The following is a 25,647-nucleotide window of genomic DNA, read 5'->3' as shown; positions in this document are numbered from 1 at the left end:
GACAAGATGTTGGATAACACCAAAATAGTAAATTGTACAAATAGATTCTCCCCCTCATAAATGGAATGAATGAAATTTGCTGTGCCCTATCTGTATAAAGGAGCAACAAAAAATAGGTGTACCACAACCATATCTGACAGTGGGTATGTTTTGATGAGGACATTGTTTCAATATTCCTTGATGTTTCATTTAATGAAAATTAAGGTTCAGGATGCTTTTTGAAAATGAACTTTGTGTAGTTGCTGGCACCTAATAATTTACCCAACTTAGGCAGCTGAAGAATGTCTAGATCAAGTTCCTGTTGTGCACTAGACCTGGGTCTGGAGTCTCTTCAAGAATGGTGAGTGGTATGCCTGCATCGTGGTCATGTGTGACCTCTCCCTTAATGGCTAGGGACAACTGAAGATGTCTTCTCTTAGGGTTGACACCAGGTAAGGCCATTCTGGGATGCATGGTGCATCCCAACTCTTATGGATTTGGGTCCATCCTCATCATGCAGAGCCATTGTCAGCCCCTTCAGGTGGAAAAACCAAGCTAGCAACCTTGAACAAGCTTATTCTGATTCCTGTTAATTTTCTCCTGGCGGCATGCTCATAAGCACTTCGCAGATGTTAGACCCTGAAACCCCTTTATTTTTCAGAGAGATGTATACTTGTGAGTTAGTCAGTCAAATGTGGTGGATTCCCAAATAATGCTGACTTGCCTGTTAAACACAGCCTATGCATTGCCTTCCCTTTGTTTTAGATCATTCATGAGGAGGGCACAATCTAGGTTAATCCAAAATTAACTTGAATGCCCAACACTGTTTCCTTCCTGGTGAACCAATCACCAATCACCCATGCATATGACATTTCCTGTTGAATATACAATTTCAAATTACATCTGTTTTTCTTAGGTGTGGTAAAATTACATGTTGTGAGGCATGGTTAGGTTAAAGTTCTGATTTAAATACTTTGGTGACCACATTTATGTACTCTTGTTTGAACACAATTCTAAGTGATAAAAGAAAAAAATATATATATAGCTCAGATTTTAATTCTCCTATACCCAACTCAATAATTCTAAGTGTAAATAAACTGAGAAAAAATGTCTTAGTTTTATTCATCATTAAACAGTCATTTACAGTAATAAATGTTAATCCAGGAGGCTGATTTGATTGTTCTAATCACCAAAATGTCTAATGAATTTTTAAATTAAAAAAGTGAATGAAAAGACATTACTTGCACCAAGCATATTTACTTGCAAGAAGTACATGCTATTTAATGTTAGTAACTGTATAAATGTCCTCCATGGTTTACTCAATCTGTCGTCTTCTTATCACCAACCTACCCCCAAGCTATTTTATATATTCTGGGACACACCGGTAATAATCTGGGCAGTCCTCTGCTGTTTTTCATACCTAAAACAGTTGCTTGGTGGTTTTGTGTTTACATATTTCTCATATGCTGTGCTTTCAAGCATTAAGTGGTGAAATTTTTTTCACTATAGAAACAAGAACCAAAAATTCCAAAAGGTGATCATAGTCATGAATGAAACCCACAAGTATATCTGCCTAATGTTTCACTTCTTCTTTCCCATTATTACACCCCGGCAACGTCTTATGTATGGTAAAACTGCAGGTCACTCCAAAATTGGAATTTTGTTCCCCTTTATTTAAGCATGTGTAACTTAATGCATAAGAACAATTTCGGATTCATCCTCATCTACTGTATTGCTGACATCAATTTGGGAATAAATTTCTGTATAGTGGCCCTTCTCAAATTCTATAGAAAATTCCCTATGACATTTAACTGATTCAAGCAATCTTTACAGTGGCTAGGGTTAAGTCATTTTTAAATGTTTTATATTCAAATTTTGGTTTCTAATATCCAATTAGAAAAGATCAAAATTACTACCAAGAACTAAGTGACAATTCCTTCTTGTCTTACATTAAAGAATTGATGTGCAAGCCTGGCCCCTCCCTAAGCCATTGCTTACACCAATTCTCCTACCCTTTCCCCATCTACAGAATCTGTGAAACCTGAGCAAACTGAGCAGTGTGGGGGATAAATCAGGGTATGGGGGTGATTATCTGTCAGTACATACATACCCATAATATAAAATTGCCAACAGATATACACACAAGCAACTCAGTATTTCAAAAGTTGAAAGGAGTCTTTCCTAAGAAGTCATAGAGCCTTTGCCCAGTTGTAGATAAGGCAGGGAAGTCTGGAGGTTAGAAGTGACTTAAAGGTCATAAGGAGTGGCAAAACCTGGACAGGAACCTGGTCACATAAAGGCCAGCTCTGTGCTTGCTTCCACACTGCTGCTTCTCACTGCCTGCTCGCAACACGGGGCCCCTTTCCAGGCTCTATCTACACTAATAAATCTACACTAATAAAAGAATAAGATGCAAATTGACTGTATCTTTGAATCGTCCACCAGCCAATAAGAAGTGAATATGCAAATTAACCCAACAATGATGGTGGGTTAATTTGCATACGGAAGCGCCAAGCAGCCAGGGGGCGGGCGTTCTGCACCTCCCCACCTGCTCAGGGCCTCTGGGCAGCGTGGGAAGGCAGAAAGGCAGCTCTGGGCTGGAGTGAAAAGGCAGCTCCAGCCGGAGCGAACACGGTGCAAGCAGCCAGGGTGAGGAAGGCCCATTCTTGCATGAATCTTTGTGCATCGGACCTCTAGTCTGATGAATAAAGGGATACAACACCACTTGCAGTACATACATACGATGTTTCTGTAAGATCTTAGAACTCTTTTCTTACCAACCTTCAAGATCAAATCTATTGTCACTTGCTTATTTTATTCAAAATAATCCTGTTGAAGTAAATTAATCACACCCATTCTTCTATAGGGTGCATACCCATAGACAGTAGCTTTTCAGTTTAGCTTCTTCCAAGATAACTTAATGACACTCTTGCAACTAATTTTTTAAACAAGTAATGTCCACAAAAACATGAGGATACTGCCTTATACTTCTGTGCAAATAGATTCCAAAATGCCAGATGCATTGCTCTGTGCTCCACTGAGGTTACCAAGGAGGAGGAAGGGGTGGCAAAAGAAAACCAATAGTCATCATTACTTCTCTTTAACTGTTTAACTTTATTACTGTTGCACCATTTATACAATTACATATAATTTCAATGCATCCATTGTACATTTTTTTGTTATTTTTTTTAAATTTTTTTCCCCATTTTCCAATGAGTGGTGTGTTGGTGTCTGTGACACAGGATGGAGGAGAAACTGGAACTGCAATGAACGCAGACGTTTTTATTTTTTATTTTATTTTTTTTCATTTCCACTGACCAATAAACAGAACTACAGGTGCACCCAACCACGGACATGCATTAACTCGTCATGAGAAATCTAGGGAGGCTAAGTTGGATGAGAGAATGTGTTACTCCCAAAAATACCTGGGGAGGAGGAATGGAGCCTTGGCATGGAGATACATGTGGACAGGCTCAGTGGGCTGTCTGAAAGTTGGCATTCATCCACAAACATTTAAAAAATATCAAAAGAAGGAAGGCTGCAAATTAAAAAAAGAAAACACAGAAAATACTGCTTTCATAAAGATCTGATTGCCTTGGAAGGGCCCTGTGGGCAGAATCAAACGCAACACCCCCTTTACTCCCCTTGCAGAAGACGGAGCCCATCTGAGTGGCGGAGTACTTTCAGACATTGACCTCTAGACTCCAGGACTGATTGGTAGAGTTGACCGAAGGTATATTAGATATTTCCCCACAAAAATACTATTTGGATTCTCCCCATCCCCCCTCCCTCCTTTGATGGGACATCTTTTTCATTTCTTTCCTCTTTCTTTTTTTTTTTTTTTCTTGGGCAATACTTTTCATTACTTCCAATTTGAAACAAGTTAGTATAGGAGAAAGACAGAGAGACAGACAGAGAGAGAGAGAGAAACAGGTTGTGTAAGCTGTGATCTCTTTTCCCAGAGGCTGTCCTTGTTACTCTTTCACCGCCACGGTTTGGTCGGAATTGATGGCCGGGGCCTCGGCGGCAGGTTTGACCTCCTCTGCGGGGGCTGCAGGGGCGGTGGGAGCTGCAGGGGCCTGGGCCTTGGGCGTGGAGCTGGGTGCTTCCGTGGCTGCTGGGGTCTCCTTGGACGAGGGGGCAGCCTCAGTGCTGCTGGGTTTTGAGTCTGAAGCTGCGGCCCCGTCACTTTTCGTTTCCTGCGAGGCAGGAGCCGCGGGAGCCTCAGTCTTTGCGGGTTCCCCTCCCTCCTTGCTCTTGTCATCCACCTTGGCTGGTTCCGCAGGGGCCTCGGCCTCGGGAGCCTTGGGGGCATCGCCCGCAGCAGTGGGGCCCGAGGTGGCCGCCTGCTCCGCCTCCTTCGGGGGCTCCGGCTTCCCCTCGGCTGCTCCCTCCGTCTGCTCGGGCTCTGCCTTCGGAGCATCCGCCTTGGCCGCCTCTGTGTCTTTCTCGCCTTCCTTGTCTTCGGGCTTGTTGGCAGCATCCTGGGCATCCTTCTCCGCCTTCTCCTCCTTGCCCTCCTTCACTGCGGGGGTCTCCCCGGCCGCCTGGGTCTCATTCTCCTTCGGGGTCCCTTCCTCTTCCGTGCCCGCTCCTTCGGCCTTCTTGTCCTTGTCCTTGGCCTTCTCATCGTTCACGTTGTACCCCTTCTTCTTCTTGCTCAGCTTGCCTCCCATCTTGGAGTTCTGGAACAACACAAAATGGAACAGAGCGGTGTTACTGGTGGCTCTAGACTGAATATCTGTGTCCGTCCTCCCTGCCCCATCAGAGGTTGAAACGGTAACCCTCAATGGTTTGGTATTCGGAGCTGGGGCCTTTGGTAGGTGACTAGGCCATCGAGACGGAGCCCTCAGGAAGGGGAGGAGTGCTGGCATAGAAGACACCCCGGAGGGCTCCATGCCCTCCTGACCCCATGTGAGGACACAGGGGGGAACCAGCCATCCACCATCAGGAAGCAGAGTCTGCCCACAGCTCTATCGTAGGACTTCCCAGCCTCCAGAACCGTGAGAAATAAATTGCTATTGTTTAAATTGCTATACGGTGATTTGTTATAGCAGCCAGAACGGACAAAGAAGTCTTTCAAGTATGAAAACGAAAAGGCTTCACCTTACAAAGAGTCCAGAACACTACTGAACAGTACGCTTTCAAATGATCAGTATGGTGGATTTTTTACATGTATTTTGCTAAAATTACAAATAAAACAGTGAATGGTAAAAATTAATAATAATAATAATAATAATAATAGCTCAGTTATAGTGTCTAGTCAGTGCAAGTTGAGGAAACAAGCTGAGGTCAAAGATTCAGTGATTAAAGACTAAGCTGTCAGTGATAAAGAACTCAAATACCCAATACTGAACAGGGGTACAAAATGACACTAGCAGCCACTTCTGACCATAGCATAGCTAGTAAAAGACTTAGTAGTTTTAAAATGCTTTCCAGAGAAAGGGTACATTTTAACAAAGCACAGTTCACAAATTTCAAGAAAATAATCTCAAACTACAAACTTCTTTCAAACACCATTATTCATGTAAATCTATATCTACATATAAAAGTCAGGTGTTGGATAAGAGAGTGCTAACTGAGAATTCTGACTTTAGTCAAGACTTGTCTCCCCACTCTATATGCTAATTTCCTGTCTGGAGAGACTTTATAGTTGGGGGAGGAGGGTAAAAAAAGCAATAAACCAAAAGATGTCTAAAATACTAGTTTCTATTCCCAAGAACAACCTTTGTTACGGTATCAAAGAAAGAATTTCCCTCACATATCTCTTTTTTAAAAGGAGTGATTTTTGGTCATAACTGAGATATGCAGTGGGCTCTGTTTGACTTAATCTTTAGCTATTTCTCCCTCAGAAGTGGAAAAATAAGATGTAGAAACAATACAATTAAATCTATCTTTATCCTATAAGCCATCACAAAGGCCATAAATCAAAATATAAAGACAAAAAATAAATTAGATAGGTATTTTAAATTATAGTTAGAACTCTTTTATTGAATTCTTAATTAGCCAAATGCACAAATGGTATTATGTCAAAATAATTACAGCTCTTATATGTCACAATACCTAAGAAATAGAAACCCTGACAGGTCTGTTTTAGGATGGCCTACCAATTCCATAATAGAAACCCATACACCAACTTAAAATATCACAGAATAGCAGACAAAGTGTACATTGTAAATGTAACAGGGCCGCCGCATTATGACACACACAGCATGAAATTCTATATGGCTATCCCAGAGGCTGAAAGTCATGCTGGCTCACAAACCTGAAATCTGCGTTACTAAAATTGGTTTTCTGAAACATAGTTAGGGCCACCTTCTATTCTTTCTGTCAGGCCCATCTGTGATTCCTTTCTGGGTAGGAAATGATTGTATATAATCCAGCTATAAGTAAGAAAGTGTGTTTCCATTCCTGTTTGCTTTTCAAACACAAAAAGTTAACCAACACTTCTACCTTTTGCTAGTTTTTGTGTGTTATAGTGAGGTATCAGAGGGGGGCTTATAGAATTCACCAGAACCCTGGAAAGGCAAGATAGCTGGTTGTTTCCCAAGAGATTATGGGTGAAAACCTTGCCTACACCCAAAGGTAAAATAAAATAATTTCAAACGTATTAACTATTTCATGGATTTAGGCACCATCCTAATCCTAAACACAGTTATTTTATTTTCTCAACAGTACCATAAGATAGTAAATATCCCAGTAGCATCTTCCTTTTCCCAAATGGAAATTCTAGCTAATTTCAAGGAGCAGTAAAAGCAAAAGACTGAGTCCAACAGAATTAGGTGAGGCAGGAAGGCACCATCTTGGAGGTTAAAGGGAACTCCACTCAGAAGCTTGCAAATGGGCAGAGTTCTCATCTCAGGAATGTTACCCACCTGGGGTTCGTACAGATCTTGAATGACTAAGAACTCAAGATATTGACAAGATAATGATAAAATTCAGATCCTCAGGTGCTCTCTATCCCCAAACATTTTATCACCCATTTGCCAGTGCAGCTTTGTATCGTGATCCTAAAGCAATTACAGTATGTGATGGGCACATTTTAATTATTATTCTCTTTTTATTACTTCTAATTTTGAAAGAAATCAGTTGATGTGGAAAGTTGGAACTTCTAAGTTTAAAAAAAAAAAAAGTGAGAGAGAGAGATAGCAACTAGTAATCCACCCTGGAAATCCCTTAAACCTAAATCTGACGACACGGAAACAACAATCTTTGCATTTTGTTCATTCACTAGCCACAAACACCCAGACCAACACTGCAGCACAGAATTCTGGGTGGATATAATAACTAAAGTAGGAAATATGACCATTTTTACAGAGCTGTTGGGATGTGACATTTTAGAAGATTTTTTGAGTTTATAAATTGGAAGAGCTTCAGGCCAGTTATAGGTTTTAAATGCCAACAGCTTAGCTTTGGGAATATCAACACAAGGTCTTTTCAGCACAGTAAGAACAAAGATTCATTAAATCACATAAAGGAGGGAGAGAGAGCTTCTCATTTTGAATAAAGTCTCTCCAAATCCCCTATATTGCTTCTTCTGAAAATCTAATTCTCCACTGGATTACATATATATATATATATATATATATATATATATATATATATATATATATATTTTTTACTTATAGAAACTGAAGCCAATAGTCTATTCCACAAGCTTATTTTACACCCACAGAGGCACACAAGAATGACATTATCCAGCAGAGTAGGACTGACACCTTGATCCCATTTTGCACCAAAGCTCAAGCAACTGTATTATGAATCAGAAAGCCCTCTCCTCCCGCGCCCTGAATAATCTCTCTTTCTCCAGTGCTAAGAGAGGAGCCCAATTTGGCAGACTCCCATTGCTATGGTGAGTGGAGCCATTGGGCTGATTGGTCCTAAGTAGTCTCTTGAAAGGGCAGGCAGTTCTGCCCCTTCCAGGGACAGAGGCTCTCAAATCCTATGACTGCTACCAAGTGAAAATACACGGTTCTCTCAGCCCCACTGTCTTTGGTTTCAGTCAAGAAAACTGCCAGTATTTTAAGATATAGGAAGGCACAGCCCTACATACTCATACAGTTGTCTAATCAATATTTTAACCATTATAGAAGTTACTTTTATGGCTTTTCAATGAAATGTGAAGTTTCTGGAAGCTATCACTTACTGTTTCCTTTCTTTAGCCCCTGAAATATAACACTTACTAAATAGTCTAGTTGCATGTAGGTGAGAGAGAAGAGGGGACACATTGGGTCAAAAGGAGGCTGGATAGGAGAAACAAGAGAGTTGTCATCACCAGTTTTAAGATTTCAGTCCTTTGAGGCAGGGCTGAGTAGTAGCATGCCATTAGGCATCCCAGAGATCTAGGTCATCAGGATAGCTTTAAAGAACCATTCTGCCTCTTGGTAGCAAGCAAAACTATTGGTTAACTAACAGCCCACATACAGAATTTTAAATGTTTTGATATGTAAGCAATCACCACTTGTAATTGTTAAATCTTCATTTTGATAGCACATTATTGGTTATATCCTTTAGTTAGTGTTACTCAAGTCTTTGGATGAAAAACACAAACCACTGCTATAGCATTATCCCACTTCAGAAAAAGGCAGCATTGCATAATTAGAGTTTGTAGGCATTAACTATTCCAAAACCACGAGGGCTTATCCTCACTGTATTCTGCCTACAATTATACTCCATGACACCTCTCCATTCTACAGTATTACAGTGAGTGAGCAACAAGATTTTGAGACAATGAAAATTATTGGTGTGCATTAACTGGTGTATAAAAGAAAACAAGAAAATGACTGATACAGAATTTCTCCTATGATCCCATAGTTACTATGTTTTTGGCTTCACATGATATTTTTATGTCTTCTGTCTCTCAATAATAATTTCTAGGTACTTACTATGCAGGAAAGTTTGAATTACACCAAGATCCAATCCATTGCCAAATTTCCACTTTGAAAATACAAACCCAGATAAATTATTTCAACTAGAAACAAGAGAATATAGTTCTTAAGGATATCAAACAGATGATAATAAAGATCACTGCAAGTTTATAGAAAAACCCAACATGAATATACAACAGTGTCTGTCAGAGACTAGAGTTATTTCTGGTTTGATTGTTGCTTCATGATGTGATCAAAACAAGAAATAGCCTCCTTTTGCTTCTGTTTCCATATTACAATAATTAGAAAACATACCTGACTCAAAAGGATGCTGAGAATGGATCAATGTTTCTTAAAAGTTAAATATGTGGCTGCAGTATATGAACTATACCTTGAAAAAGCAATTGTTGCTGCCAATTCAGGGCTGCAAAGCTTCATGGGTTTATATACAAGGCAATCTATTAATATATTGATATTTTAAAGGTAACATACAAAGTTACATCTACAGACAAACTCATCATAGACAAACTGGGTTTATTAATTATTCAAGCCAAAAGGACCCAAGTTATTGATCAAACCTAGCTGAAGCACATGTTGCGGTAAGACAAAGAGAATGAATCTTTTTTTTAACCTTAAGGAAAGAATTTACACCGATTCTTTTCACAAAGGAAAATAAACAAATTCAAGAAATATTTGCAATAAGAATGGAGGAAAAATTAAAACATTTGGTTATGTCCAACAATTTCTATTTTCAACAAATGGCTGGCTTTTCTTCTTTTAAATGGTCAAGACTTTTATTCTAAAGGAGGAAAATGAAATAAAGATAATGCAGCCTGTCTGTATTTTTGGTATTCCTACAGGGATGTGTTCAGTCACAATGATTTGCTGTCAAGTTTCATCAATGCCTGGTGGTAATTTTCATTGTTCTCAGCATCTGATTCAGTCAAAGCTTCTATTCAGCAATTGTAACATCACCAACATTTAGATGAGAATGTCCTTTGGGAAGAGAATTGACAATCCTGAGTTTCTGAGGCACACCTATTAAATGCCATGAGTAAAATTGTAGAGAAAACATTTTCAAGATAATTTATTCCCTTGTCACAATAAAAATGTTCACTCAGCATTGTAAAAAAAAAAAAAAGTACTTTAAAAATGTGTAAGATATATTTAAAAAAGAGAACACATACACTCACACTTCTATAACCCAATTTTTCCCAAAAAAGTTTCATTAAGTTGATTTGGATCTTCAAGGTCAGAAAGCCCTCCAATACAATAGAAGACTAATCACAGTGACCCCTCCATATTTCTCCTTCAAGAAAGCCCAGGTTAGCCCTATAGAAACACTGTCTGAGTATCTTTGGGAATCTCTCATCAAAATCTAACATGCAGAGTGGCCCCAAGAACTTCAGATGTTCACAAATTATTCTAGAAAAATGGACTTGATCTTAATGGGAAAAGAACCTTTTTGAAGTGGGTACTAAATGTAAGTAATGACAGGGGATATATGTGAGCAAAAAAAACTTACTCCTGCTTAGCAGGAGGGATAAGACATACAGAGATAATTAAAATTAGTCAGTTAAGTGTCATAATATAGTGAAAAATAAAAGTATTCCCAGAAGAGATGGCCTTTTGTTGGATTCATGGGATATGGGAAAAGTTTTATAAAGAAGGGGAACTTTGAGATGGTAAGAATATCAACAGTGCTTATACTCACAGTACTTATTCTGCTTAGGACTGTCTTATTGTTTAGTCTTTACATTGTTGGCCCATTAACAGTCTCATCAATCCTACAAGGAAGAAATTATCACTATCTCCACTTTACCACGAGGAAACTAAGGCATGTTGGAGATAAATAATTTACCCAAGACCATTCAACTAGTTGCCTGGAGATGTGGGGTCAACCAAGGCACTCTGCCTCTTGAGTGAGGTCTGTTAACCATCATGGTAAAGTGCCTTAAAAATGGCTAAGCTATCTACAGATGAATATGGGGAAGTGGAAAAGTGTTTATGTCAGGGTGAACCAACAGGAAGGGTCTAATCAGGATTATAAGAACATCCTGTTTACATTAGGAGACAGGTGAGGGCACATTGACCTGGAGGAAGAAATGATGGAAGATCCATCTATAAGGTTTGCCTAACAGAATGCATTAAGGTGGTAGAAAGCAGAAAAACAGCTCTTAAAGAAGTTGCAGGGGGGATGTTTCAGAAATCAAGAGAGAATTTTAGAAGCATCTTGAAGAAGTTATTTGCTGCTGCCAATAAGGTTAAGAAAGATAAGAACAGAAATTGTGCAATTTTATATTGTGATGAGTTGTCCACTACTGACCCTGTAGTGACACAGGTGGAGGGGTGAAGACATATGCCTCCCTTTGGAAGGGCTCAGAGAGCATATGAAGAACCAAAAAAGAGATCCACATAAAAGATTGACATAAATGACTGTAAGCAACATGAAGGCAAAAGTCAAGTTTCTGGAAGACTCAGAAAGAACACCAAAATTAAGTTTGGTAAGGAGGAACATGCATTTACTATACAGATGGTGGGAGGGAGAGAAAGGAGGGATGTAAATTCCAAATCCACTGGTTGTTCCCAGTTTCCATGTCAGCATCACTCTCTTTCAAGTGAATCTGGTCATATCTGAATTATTCCAGACCAAAGACTCGCTATAGTAAATATTAGGTCACATGTCTTTGAAGCAGTCCTTTATCTTTTAGTACTTTATGTCTTTATTTGTCCGGTTGTTTATCATCTCAGTTTCTTTCATATTACAACACTTAGGATTTCTCAAGTACTGGGAGGAAAAATACAGACATTTCATAAACTAAAATGTTAGAGAATTAACATAGTGACCCAAAGTGAACCTGGGGGGTCTTCTTGTGAGACGGTTTGATGTGCAAAAGTAAAGCAGATAGGCTCATCACTATACAAGGGATTTAAGAGACAAGGGAATGCACAGGTACTAGCCATAAATAGAAAAAGAGCCACACTTCTTAAAAACTCCTCCACTCTTCTTGTTCCTTTCCTTATTATGTAATCTGGTGTTGTCTTTGACAAGCCATCCAGCTCTGGTTGTTTATTTATATCTTTATTGCTTACCCTCATATATTCTGTTGAATTGTACTGGGAGTTTTAGCAGTAAAATAAACCTAGCCTCACTTGAACACTGACCAAAAGCCTTTCTTCAGATTTAGTCAACATATATCTGATGACCTCAGAACAAGAATTTTGTTTTATGGTTGTTAATGCACAATCGGTTCTTGATAAACACTGCAGACTCTGAAACACGCAATTTCCAAATTATAAACTTGTACGAGTCAATACAATCAGGACTGTAAACTAAATTATGTAAACTCAACTTTCAGTTAGCAGCAGAAATAAGCTGGCTAAATTATAACTGAAATTTCCATTCCACTGAATGAGACATGGACGAATTCCAGGGATTATCATGATATGGCCAAGACTATGGCATGGGACCCATCCCATAAAGATGAGAAGGCAGACATTGCTATAGTCATATTGACAAGATATTTTTCCTTGAAGTCATTATGTGCATATTGTAGAAACCAATTTTTCAAAGTCTATCTCCTGATTGGTTCTTCAGGTTTTAACCATAAAACTCTGAATTGATGCTGCTGCTTTAAATCAGGCATGTGACAGTTAAGTTTGTCTTTGACTATAAAAGAAGATTGAATGCAGACCTTATGTAGAGGGGAGAATGCAGACTATTTAAAACATCCTGCCACATGATGCAAACACTATCAGAAAGCATGTATTATTCATTCTCATCAATAGTCTAATATGCTTTTAGATTCTTCCGTCCATTCACATCGTTATTTATTTGTACCTAACGGGTAGCCCTTTCAAAAGCCCTGGCTGCAGCATTCTAACATATGACTTTGTGTGATTCATCTTCTCTTTCAGTCAATAAAGTGAGTAGGTGAACCACAACCAGCGCAGGAAATGCAAGTTGCCAAGATCACCTCTGAACCTTCCTCTCTCCCACAGACCCGGGAAACTAATGTCTTATCACCGCAACTAATTTAGAGCTCTTGAGACAGAATTAAAATAAATCACAGGGAAAAACCTCTGGCAATTGAGATATTTCTGCTGCTTAGACTAATGGACTAGACAGACCATCATGGGACTGGAGCCATAACAGACCTGCACAGTGTAGCCCATCCAACAAAGACAAATTGGCCAAGGAATAGGCAGGGGCCCACCTATACCAGAATAACTGCCCCTTATTCATGATGTGACCTGGAGTGAAGTCAGTCATATTCTTTCATTTGCCAATATTTTGATGCATCTGAGGAGCTGGTTAAAGTGAAGATCAGGGGTCTCCTTCTGGAGATGAGTGAGTCTAGAGCAGGTCCCCAAGAATCTATTTTTTAACAAGTTGACCAGGTAAAGCTCAGGCCTTTGGCCCATGAGCCACTCTGAGAACTGCAGACACATGGAGTTTTCAGAGACATTGAGTCAGTTGATGCTTCCGCATTATCTGTAACAACTGCAGCATAAAAAAAAAAATGCTTCAAAACCAATTTGTTATTGGTGGTGACAACACTGAACACAAGCATGGAAGAACCCCTGGCTGTGTGGGACCTGGAGGTAACAGTGAGCAGAACCCCAATGGAACCTTATCAACTCATGCACCATTTAGCCTGAGTTCTCTGCATCAGAATCACAAGCACGTTATAATTACCTGGGCTTATTCTTCCTCCCAGACACTCCCCAAAAGCCAACTGCCCCCACTACCTCTCTACCACCCTCCTCACCTATCCCCCGCCCAGTCCTCTCACTAGTGCCATTATTTAGCCAAGAAAGGGGTATCCCACAAGCCGCCTGCATAGAAGAGCAAGTCCCTGACCAAAGAGCAATTCTACCAACTGCTGAGAGAGAAGCCCCCATGCCTACATCAGATCTGAGGTGACCTCCTTACTCCAGCAACTTCGGCCACTGGTGGGGAAACACAGTATAGTGGCTATTCGCCTTTATAAACTCCCTTTTTACATCATGTGGGGCTTCAATTGTTCAAGATTTACAGCCCGCCCTGTGAGACAATACTGTTTTCAAAAGCATGCATTTTATGTAATTAGAGTTCACATTTCAGAAAACAGGTTTTTCTCTTTCAGTTCAAATGGAGCTTTGATGGCTTGCCAATGAGTTTTGAGCTCTGATCTAATATACTCTGTGGGAGAAAGCATATGGGCAATGAGGCCAGCAGGCCAAGTTCAGCTATGTGAACTTGGTCAGGGAAGTGAGCCTCAGCAATTCAACTTCACCTATAAAAGAAAAAGGAGTGGAAAGAGTTTGTTAATAGCATTAAATCGAGTATTTTCAGGAAAGGCTATGGTTCAGCTCATAATATTCGGTAAATTTTCATTGACCTTTCTTTACCTAAAAATCATTTTTCTCAGTCCTATTAATATGTAATAGAGAGTAAATCTGATTTTTAAGATTAAGTAAACATATAGGTGGAACAAATTACTGTATTCAAACGGCAAACAAATAGAAATTGATTCAATTATATTCAAAATAATACTTTCCCTACATATCAAAATCCTAGATTAGGTTAAAAATTATAATAGCCAGCTCTAGCCAGTTTGGCTCAGTGTGGATAGAGCATCAGCCTGCAAACTGAAGGGTCCTGAGTTCGATTCTAGTCAAGGGCACATGCTCAGGTTGTGGGTGTATCCCCAGTAGGGGGCATACAAGAGGCAGCTGATAAATTATTCTCTCTCACCATTGATGTTTCTATCTCTATATCCCTCTCCCTTCTTCTCTGAAATCAATAAAAACATTATTTTAAAAAATTAAAAATTATAATATCTATTATATAATCTGTAGATTTTTAAAGGGAAGTAAATGTTACTAAGTGGGAAAGTTCTTATAGTAGTATGAACAGAGGGCAAAGATGAATGATTATCAGAAACACCAAATGCTGAGTGAGCTCTGCATATATGAAAAAAACATTACATAAAACATCAAAAGGAAGAACAGACCTTTAAAGCAACCTTTTGGGAAAGACAGCCTTTTCAAGACTCTATTTCCATCTTATTTGCTTCAGGGAAATTGCGAGGTTGTGGTAAAAGGCCATCCATAATAATACTTTGTTCCGCCCATTCCACCTGTTTGGAGTTCAATTATGGTTTTAAAATTAAAAAAAGACCAATATACCTTTCCCTGAGAATATTTTATTTTTTATCTACACTATTTAAATAGTATGTTCAAACACAAAGTAAAGAATTACCAGCCAGCCTTCCTCACTTTTAGCATAAAATTCAGGTGAGAAGTCAGCCACATCTCTATTTTTCTCACAGGCTTAGAAAAAGCAAGTCAAGTAAACCACAATCCATGAGCACTTTTCTTGGAATCAGGGAATCAGTGACTAGGGAATGTGGCATTGCATTCCAAGCCACACCAATATCGCCTTGGTACTGCAGTCTGATGGCAAAGTGCTAAATACCATGCCAACATGTGGAACTTAAAACAGGGTACCCACGTAAGGCCCCAATGGCATCCCTCTCCGGGTACTCAGCCACTCAATACCTCACCTGAATTACTCTCCTTAGAAAAAGAACTAATACCACTCATTGGCCATGCTTTTGTGAATTTGAATCTTTAAATAATACCTATTAAACTTGTACTTGAATCTCACCATAGCCATTATCAGCTGCTTATGTTAATCAAGCCACTTTTAACTCCCCAGTGCTTGGTTATTTCATTTGTATATAAATGGCTATAATTGTATTGCTTTGGTCTATAATTTTTAGTCTTCATACAAATCTGCAGTAATAATGCATATACGTGTTTCCCCGAAAATAAGACATCCTCAGAAAATAAGACCTACTTACAGGTTTCCTTCTGAGTGAAATATAAGGCATCCCCCGAAAATAGCCCCCCGCCCCAGGCTAAACATGAGAGATTTGGTCCACTGATTCTGAAAGAAATGGAGTCACAAGAAATTCACCAGGAAATTCAGGAATTGGATTGTTATGATGATGTTCCAGAAGATGATGACATGATTGTCATTGAATAAATGAGTAAATTCTTGATACTGTAGGATTCACAGTTTGTCTGGTTTGTGTTGACAACTACCGTACTGTATGCAGGTAATAAATTTCCTTTATTTTCATTTAACAATAAATGAGTACCGTATTCTTCTCCATGGAAAAATAAGACATCCCCTGAAAATAAGACCTAGCGCATCTTTGGGAGCAAAAATTAATATAAGACACTGTCTTATTTTTGGGGAAACAGGGTATTTAGCTAGATTGTATTGGGCACTCAAATTCACTCGTGCATTTATTTCATAAAGGCCACAAATGTCCAGGCACTGTGTTAGACCCAAGGCACCCAATGTAATACAAGGTTGATTCTGACTTACCCACAGACCTTTCAGGAAACAATACCCCTTAATAATGTCAAAAGTAACAGCAAATACTAGCTGTTAGGCTACATTCTGATAACATGGCTTAAACTATTTTAACAAGTACACTACAGCAGAAACTCAATTTATTTTGCAAGAGTTAGAGCAGAAAATACATAGGGAGGGGCCCAAATCTTTCCTAAGGAGGCCTTTTGGGTTCTACTTGATGTTCTCAAATGCTTTATGTACCTTCTGAGATGAGGACCAAGAGTGGAGTTGCTAAGAGTGGGGTGCTGAATGACAAGGGTAGAAAGTCATGCTGATACCAGAAAAATAAGGAATAAGTGGAACCTCAGATGTCAATAATAGACACCTCAAGATTCTCTCAATCAGGTACAAATTCCCTCTGCTTAGTAGATCAAGGGTCCTATCCTATGCACTCAAACATGTGGGTGCCTGCAGCTTACTGTATATAAATGTGCTCTGATATGTAGGGCATTGCTAAATGGAATTTACCAGTGACAGCATGAGTTTTGCATAATCCTGGAGTTGTGACAGACACATGAGAAGAGGTGCATTGTCTTAATAAGAAAGGCGAAGGCAAATACATCGCCCATGTAGAACAGAAGGTGGAAGTGAAAGATGTATTTATTATGACCAACTTTACGTGACTTACCCAAGCTGGCAAATTCAACCTCAGTGGGGATTCTGAGGGTTCCACTCATTCCCGCCACCAACCTTGCCCTCCCACAACTTCCTGTTTCAAGTTACATTTCCTGGTTGACACTAGGCATCAGTGTGGGGCAAGAGATTTCAAAACACACAGCAGCCTCAGACTGGCCAAGATACCACAAGTTCCATATGACTCTTAGATGTAAGGTGAAAATAGAATAAAAGCGTGGAAGGCAAATACTAAGCTATGACTCATGAGTCTCTTTTACTGGTAATAGAAGAAAACTCTAGTGAACTTATTTTAGTATCAGGTGAGTAAATTGTTTTACTATGTTGTTCCCACCAGTCCTAATACATGTTCAGTTGAACCAAAGGGAAAAAGCATTTTTGTTAGAACAGCATCCCCTATCCCTCTATGACTGTACGCCTATCCCTCACATCTCTGGCCCTACAAGGATTTCCTACAAAACAAAGGAATTGAGCTATTTCATCTAAAAAATCCCATGAGTCTAAAAAAAACTAATACAATACACACCAACATAGAAAAATGCATGTCCCGACCCATTTACATGTTATCAACAATGGGTTCAAATAAATAAAATAGGTATATTGTGGGTCAGAACAAATCAAAGCTGTCCCTTCAGTGAGTTGGAAAGTTAAAAAGCAACAGAGAATAAAATGAAATTACAGAAAACCACCCATAAACAAGGGCGAATTTATTAAGATAAAGATCAGTGTTATCAAATGTCAAAGTGTTATCTAATGAAATGAGGAAATCCAACCTAGTGCTTTAAGTTGTATTCTTAAGGAGACCATTTTATAATCCTAACCATCCTCTCAGTTAGGCAAAAGTGACTCTTTTTACCTGGGAATTAGTGAAACTTGACTGTCATAGATGACTATCATAGATTCATAGGATTCTCCAAACCCAGTCAGGTCTTTTCAGCTCCCCCAGTCAATCTAACTTCAAAAGACCTTTTGCAGAAGCAGAAGTATTTTATTTCCTGTAAGCCATGAGGAGAGCTAAGGTCAAACAGATAAACACCACTCAGCAGCAGTGAGAGGTCCACTCGCTAAAGGTGCATCCTGTGTTAAGGCAGCCTCCCCGGAGGGAAAGGGCGCTTCTAAATGAACACAAAGGAGGAATAACAATTATTTTAGTAAACATTTGCTTTTTCCATGCAAATGAGAACTGCTAAAATTTCTTCCACAAATTAATTATGCTCATTTGTCATCATCTGCACTTATTTGCACACCAGGTGCTGAAGTCCTCCTCATTTGTTCTTTTATGAGATAAAGGTATTTCTCCAAAAATCCAATCTAATTCCTATTACCCAAAACTCAACTACAGTACAAATGCAGATTTGCAATTTGAGCATATCAGGAAACTAGAAACATGAAAATTCCTCTTAGCATGCTTTTCTAAGATTGCTATACGTATCTATATAACACAAATAATAAACACCAGATAGTCACTAATACTGAAGGATTTTTTTACTCCATGAAGCCTCCTGAATGTGCTATGTCTTATCACTGGTGAGTAAGATGCATGAAACTTCTCTGATTATTGGAGTAGCTAAGCTTTCTGAGCCACAGATTCCAGTCTGTAAACCCCACAGCCATGCACATTCATGGTGATCAAAGCAAACACACAGCTCAGCTTGGAAATCAAGGCTCGCTGTGATTTCAGGGCTGGTTTGAAAGATATGGATTATGTTGAGACATTTGGGAGGATCTTGATAACTCAGAATCCCATCCAGACTACACAGGAGAAAATAAAATAGAAATGGGGAATCAAAGTTCATGCTCGGCCACTGTTCTCCAGAAAGTGTCCTTACACTCATAAAAAAATTATTGCACAAATAAGTCGACGTTAAAAACAATATTAGCTAGATGTTTTTGGTCCTGAAAAAGAAAAAGAAAAATGGGCTATTCTTACAATTTTGTCACATGATTTTCTTGCAGGATTAAAAGCAGAAATTCTAGAATCTAGCTTTCTTTTGGATCAGGGTGTCAGCAAACTGGGCCACCAGTTTTTGAAAACAAAGCCTAATTGGGACACAGCCAGGCCCATTCATTTACATAGTGCAGCAGCTTTCATGCCAGAGTTGAGTAGTTGTGACAGAAATTGTCTGGCTGGCAAAGCCTACCATAGTTTCTACCTGGTCCTTCAAGGAAGGTTGCTGACCCCGGCTAGGACCTTAGATGGACATACTTAGCCAGCGACTCATTTCCTACTGTGTCAGATGACTGTCTGATTCAAATCTAAATGATGCTGCAAAGATTAGTCAGGTTCTTTTTGGTTTGCAGCAATATCATCAGTAAAAAAGAATGTCACATGGGAATGTTTTAAGATTAGGAACAAGACAGTTTGGGGTTTTTTTAAATTCTTATCACCTACTATGTGTATTCTGACTGCCTGAGAGCAAAGAGACTTAGGTTGTTGTAGTATCAACACAGCACTTACCACGACAAATACTCTAATCTCTCAGGAAACGTGATTGAATAAGATAATGAAGACTACTTAGATGCTCCTCTTGAGCCAAGGGTGTGCTCTTGTGGCATCCTTCAGATTAGACTGCCCCTGACCTTCTCTGAAGTTAAAAAGCTCATCTTTGTGACACTTTCATAATATCAACAACAGTCTAATGGTGAAAGGGAAGCTAAAGAAAACACAGCTGTTCCTTCCCTGTAACTATCCCCAGACCTGTCATTTTCAAGCCCAACCTAAGTTCACTCTTCTGTCCATGACTTCCTTCAAAGGTTCCTCGCGTCCACATCAATTCAGTCACCATGCTTTTCTAGGACATACACCCACTTGCACAGTTTTAAGAGCCTTGTAAGATGCTGAACATCCCCCTTTGTCTAATGTCAACAGCTTACTTATAGTCATTTCCTAAGCTTCAGACTTCTGCAGTGTGTAATACCACTGACCCAACATGGACATCCCTTGGGTACTTCAAATTCAAGGTTTTCCCATGGGGGCTCATTGCTGCCTTTCCCACCTACCTAAATCTATTCTTTCCTGTATTACCATCCAAGACACCAAAATCACCACCTATTGCCTAGGCAGGAATATGAGGGTCTTTGTGGACCAACCTGTACAACCACAACCACCACCACCACTCTCTCATCCAATTGCTTATGTCCTTCCTCCACTTAAAATCTGTTCATAACTCCACTTCTAGGTGCTGGCAAATATGATCTAATGTGTTATATGTGCTTCTAAAGGAAGACGGCTTGGAGCTCCAGCAGCCATTTGTACCAGAAGGACAGACATCAATACTGAGAATGGAAAGATAGGAGCCTGGTTCCTTGACAACACCAGAGAACTGCCACAGCAGCCCTGGAGCCTATTTCTGGGATGTTAGGTAAAGGAGAATTACATTTTGGATTTTTTTTGTTGTTGTTCTGTCTACACAGCAACAATACTATCAGAGAGTAAATTTCTCAAAACCACTCCTCAAGCACCAAAAATTTTAGGTTCAAATGTCTCAATCAATAAGCCATTCTTATGAATTCCCCCAGCTCCATGACCATCTCTCAAACACATACATTTCTCAATTATTAAATGTTCAGAGTATGATACTAAAAAATACCAAGTCTGCTCAGTGATTTTTCCATATAAAATATTATTGATGCTATAAAAAATAGTAACAAAGATTTAAGTTGATTTTTAATACTGACTGTAAAGTCAATGCAGCTAATCTCAAAAAAGAATAGACAAGTTAATCAAAGAACACACTTTCTATAAAGCCCAACATTTTTATAAAGAACAGCCAAAACCGGTTTGGCTCAGTGGTAGAGCGTTGGTCTGCGGACTGAAAGGTCCCGGGTTCGATTCGGTCAAGGGCATGTAAGGTGGTTGCAGGCACATCCCCAGAGGAGGGTGTGCAGGGGACAGCTGATCAATGATTCTCTCTCATTGACGTTTCTGGCTCTCTATCTCTCACTCTTCCTCTCTGTAAAAAAATCAATAAAATATATTAAAAAAAAAAAAAAGAACAAAGTTACTTTTTATAGTCAAAGAGAACACAAATTAAGAGATATTTTAGTATAGGTGGGAAAAACAGCTCTAGTGAGAGCCTTAGCAATTAAAAACAATCAGACCCTAAAAACACATTTGAATGGGAGGCCGAAGAGATGTTCAAGAAAAAAGACTTGGATCAAGCTGTGGGCTGAAGAAAAATGGATAAGGTAGGAAACACAAAGCAAGCAAAGATACAGAAATGTTATGAAAAAGGAGCCATTCATAGAGAACATAATAGAGTCTAAATCTGGGGTGGGGAACATCTGGCCCTCGGGCCCTGTAAGGCCCCAGATTTCATTTGACCTGGCCCTGCCAAGGCATTAGGGGTGAGTTAATTGCATATTTGACCAAATATAGCAGGCTAATTTTTAAGTTGATAATTTTGTATGGCACATAAATAATGTTATAAATATCCAAATGGCCCTTGGCAGAAAAAAGGTTCCCCACCCCTGGTCTAAATTGAAGTTTAAAAAGGGAGAGGGGCTGTGTGTAACAAGTGATTTTATGTAGGATTAGAAAAATGTCTGATACAAAAGTGCCTCAACATTGGTAGAATGAGATAAAAGGTCTTGGGGAAGTAGTAACTGCATCTGGCTATTCAAATTCTGAGTCAGATAAGCACATTCTCTAGGGCTGTTGTTAGCCAGGAAGTCCTCGCCAAGGTCCTGAATAAGGCTGGCTGCTGCAGGGATGGACAAAAGGAGTACGTGGCTTCTCACCTTGGACCAAATTTTTTTTCTGAGTTAAGAACGAGGCTTCGGGAGGCTGCATGTACTGCACCCCATCTATGTCTGATCTGCCCATCCAGACAGGAAGGACTGCAAGGCCAGCAACAGGAATAGTTCCTGGTGCAGGCCCAACAGGCCTGGGGCAATGGTCTCTGCGCTGGGAAAGTCCAAAAGTTTGGGATCTTCTAAATAAAACAATGCTTCCAAAACACGAAAAGAAGACCTCCAGACTTTAATTAGCAGTGTTGCAACAGACTGAATGCTTGCAAATCAGTCCCCTCTCCCTCCAGTTTATATGTTGAAACCTGATCCCCAATGTGATGGTATTTGGAGACCGGGCTTTTGCAAGGTGTTAGGTCATGAGGGCAGAGCCTTGATGAATGGGATTAGTGCTCAAATAAAATAAAACAGGCTCCAGAGAGCTCCCTGCCCTTTTCAGCACTCTGACATTACAGCAATGCTCAGTCCTCCAAGTACCAGAGAGGCCTCACCAGACACCCAAGCGGCTGATGTCTTGATCCTGGACTTCTCGGCCTCTGAAGCTCAGCAAAATGAATATTTATTGAGTAAGCCACCCACTGTATGGTATTTTGTTAAACAGCATGAATGGACTAAGATATGTGTCTATAGTAGTAGTTATGCCAATGAGCTTCTATGGCTCAACACCTACAGGTTTATGGTTATGCAAGTTATTTTTAACTTGTGATTTCAGTGTTTTAATGTTTAACATGATGACGAGGAAGGCCTCCTTAATTAAGAGACGCCAGAGTCCATGGAATGGTGGTATGTGAATAGGAAAGAGTAACTGAGGAGACATAGAACAAGAGCAACAACGTGTAAAAGTGCTTTAAAATGACAACAAAGCACAACTGCAACATGACATGTATTTTTATTAATAATTTTTATGGACATCATGGTGTTAAGAGATATCCAGCCCCCATAAACATGCTTGGTTTCGGATGGCGGGCTATACTGAGGACTGAGAACTAGTCACACCCTACAATGGACACGTTGCCTCCTTCTTCCGAGTTTGAAAGAACACTGCTGTGTCTGAACTCGGTCAGCAGCTGAACTTGGTTGTATTAGTCCTCAAGTTTATGCAACGGGAATGTTCAGTTGTGGAATAAACATCGAACTGCCCTTATGGTGATGATTACCAACACCACCATGCCCCTGGAGTCTTGCCAGCTTGAGCTGAAGATCTTTTTTTTAGTGGTTCTGCTGAAGTGTCCTCCCCTTTAAAAGTATACGTCAGACTCAATCATAGAATTAATGCCACATAGGCGCCAACATTCACAAATAATTTTTAGTTGCAAAATCCTCATCCTGCACACACAGCAACAGTTTATCATGAGAAAAACAATCTTTTATTTTAAAAGTATGACACAATTGTTTTTACATCAAATCAGCAGATCCAGTTCACAACGGCGGCTACCCTGACCCGCACACTTATTGGTCACTTTCTCCAGATAATGGATGTGAACTTGGTTCTTTCATTGCAACAGTTTACAAAGAGCAGCTCCATGTAAGTGAGTGCCTGAGAGATGGCTGCAGTTAGAGATGAAGCGAGAATTTAGAGAATATGACTACAAGCAACCCTATAAACTATATTTACTAGAAAAGTATGAAACCATCTGTTCCCGATCCCACAGCTGGAGTATTTGAGTGTTTGGACTGAAATCATCATAAGCAACAGAGACAGAGGAAGCCTCGTGACCCTGGGGCAGCAGAGCAGTAAGTGCCTACGAGCTTCATGGTGGCCCAGATGCGGAGATTTCTCTGCTCACTAGTTCCCCTTTTCCAGGAAACAGTGGGGAGCCGCTAAAGAGACTATGCTCGATATTTCCCAAATCCTCTGCAATACATTTACCCCCCAATTCCCATAGTACGAAGCCCACCATGTCTTGTGAGTTAAATCTGAAACATCTGAATTACCAAATCCATCAACTTTCTCCTGCCACTGACTTATACTAAAAGGGATCCAGTTTCTTAAGTTTGACTGGGGGTAGGTCCATCAAAGGCAGAAACTTTATATGGGCCACATCAAAGGTGATTCCCAACCACTGGTACTGTTTGAAACAGCATTCATGTTAAGAATTACAGTTTTGATTCTGTTTCAAAAGCCTAAAAGTATATGGCACAGACATCTATTGGGCAGCATGGTATTCAACTGACTTCTACTATAGTGGAAAGAACACAAAGTAACATTTATGCCTTCCTAGCCCCTAAATGAAATGAAAACATCACAGCAACATAACATAGCTGTATGTGTGAAGTCAGAAGCTACAACCTTTACCATGGAAGTGTGGAGGCAGTATGCTACAGGTATTCCAGATGTTCGTTCTTCCTTTACATACATGATCCACTTTCTCATACTTCTGTTTTAAGAAAGGTGCAAATTTGCTGAAATCAGCTTGGTTCAGTAGAGAGAGCGTCGGCCTGCGGACTGAAAGGTCCTAGGTTTGATTCTGGTCAAAGACATGTACCTTGGTTGTGGGCACATCCCCAGTGTGGTGTGTGCAGGAAGCAGCTGATTGGTGTTTCTCTATCATCAATGTTTCAAACTCTCCTTCCCTCTCCTTTCCTCTCCGTAAAAAATCAATAAAATATATATTTTTTAAAAAAAATTATTTTCAAAGACTACTAAATAAAAAGCCTAGATGATTGCAATTTTGAACTAAGTTGAGTTCATATTTTTAATGTGACTTAATATTTCATATGACAATATTTTTAAAAAGCTGAAGTTTGAATCTCAGAAAACCCCACTTTACATGTAGTAGTTTTGCAGCCTTGCTTGTCCCCTAATCCATTAGCTCCTGGTGGGCCAGTGGGTCAGGAGCCTTTGTTTTGATGGATTGACCCACAGCCTGACACCCACCCAGTGCAGTCCCAGGGACTGGAGAAGAAGAAGGCATCTGGGAGCCTGTGGCCCTCAGGAGTTCACAGGAAGAGCGATCACTGTGCACGCTGGCTCTGCTCCAGTTCTGGAACTGATCCTATGAAAGTCTCAGAATCTCATTCATTTCCAACAAACACAGCTAAGGCATGGCTCTTCTTTTTAAAAAGTCAAAGAAAAGTTACCCTGATTGGAAGCAATAAAGTAAGCTTTTTTTTTATTATTAACTGGGAACAATTCAAACAAGTTAAGAGCATGGAATGTGGACCAAGAAGGGCTGTGTCACACTGGTTACGTGACCTGTTGCTTATTTCCCTGTGCCAAAGCTTCTTCATTGCACAATGGGGAAACAGCCGTACCTACCTCATCAGCTTGCTGCATCTCAACCTGTTAATCTTCGTAAAGCTCAAGAACCCCCGCTTAGTACAGGGTAAGCTTGTGTTCAGTATACTAAAATGTAGGGTTTTCTGCAATTTATAATTAAGAGAGATTACAAAATGCTGTGAAATGTCATTTTAAAAATAAATCTTTGCATCGTTTCGCCTTCCTTGTAATGGTGGTTTTATGTTTTCAACTTAGTTCAAAACCATCCAGGCTTTTTTTTAGTAGACTTTGAAAACATATCTCTTAACTGCAGGTCTATAGATTGAAAAAGAAAAGGCAAACACCACTACCCTACAGGGCTGGCATTTCCAAAGACCTGATTACCACCGGTAGTGGTTATCAGTAAAGAGGACTTTGAATAAACACAAGGTCACTGATTTGGGAGAAATCTGGACTAGAAGAGTTTTGCTTCACTATTTGAAGCTTGTGCTTTCAACCACAAGAGGACATTGTCAGATGCAGATATGCCACACATGTAAATTCCTAACTGGGTACCAACTAGGATCAACCTGACATTTCAAGGCCCTGCCTGGGAAGATCATGGAAGCTGTAACTAAGATCAATAACTTGGGCTGTCTCAGCAAGTCTTGCAGAACACTGAGGCCCAGACCTGGGGGGGGGGGGGGGGGGGGGGAGTGGTGTTAATATACAGCCTTCTTGTTACCTGTGCAGTAGTCCCCACTTATCCACGGTTTCACTTACCCACAGTCAATAGTGGTCTGAAT

The 25,647-nt window shown here is 39.8% G+C and overlaps 1 protein-coding gene across 1 annotated transcript in view; it reads right to left on the bottom strand.

Annotated features, from left to right (window-relative positions):
* Positions 1-3,073: 3,073 nt before the first annotated feature.
* The window catches only part of BASP1 (brain abundant membrane attached signal protein 1), a 42,875-nt gene continuing 20,301 nt past the window's right edge, over positions 3,074-25,647 (bottom strand). Inside the window, exon 2 of the mRNA XM_084881360.1 lies at positions 3,074-4,664. Coding sequence (XP_084737486.1) covers positions 3,954-4,655 — 702 coding nt within the window. The 5' untranslated portion in view covers positions 4,656-4,664 and the 3' untranslated portion in view covers positions 3,074-3,953. The remainder of the gene's footprint in view (positions 4,665-25,647) is intronic.

This window comes from Pipistrellus hanaki, assembly GCF_964339955.1.
Source record: "Pipistrellus hanaki genome assembly, chromosome: 4".
In the NCBI taxonomy this organism is placed as follows: domain Eukaryota; kingdom Metazoa; phylum Chordata; class Mammalia; order Chiroptera; family Vespertilionidae; genus Pipistrellus; species Pipistrellus hanaki.
Note: the sequence above shows the minus strand (reverse complement) of the source record. Positions and strands in the feature narration are given on the sequence as shown.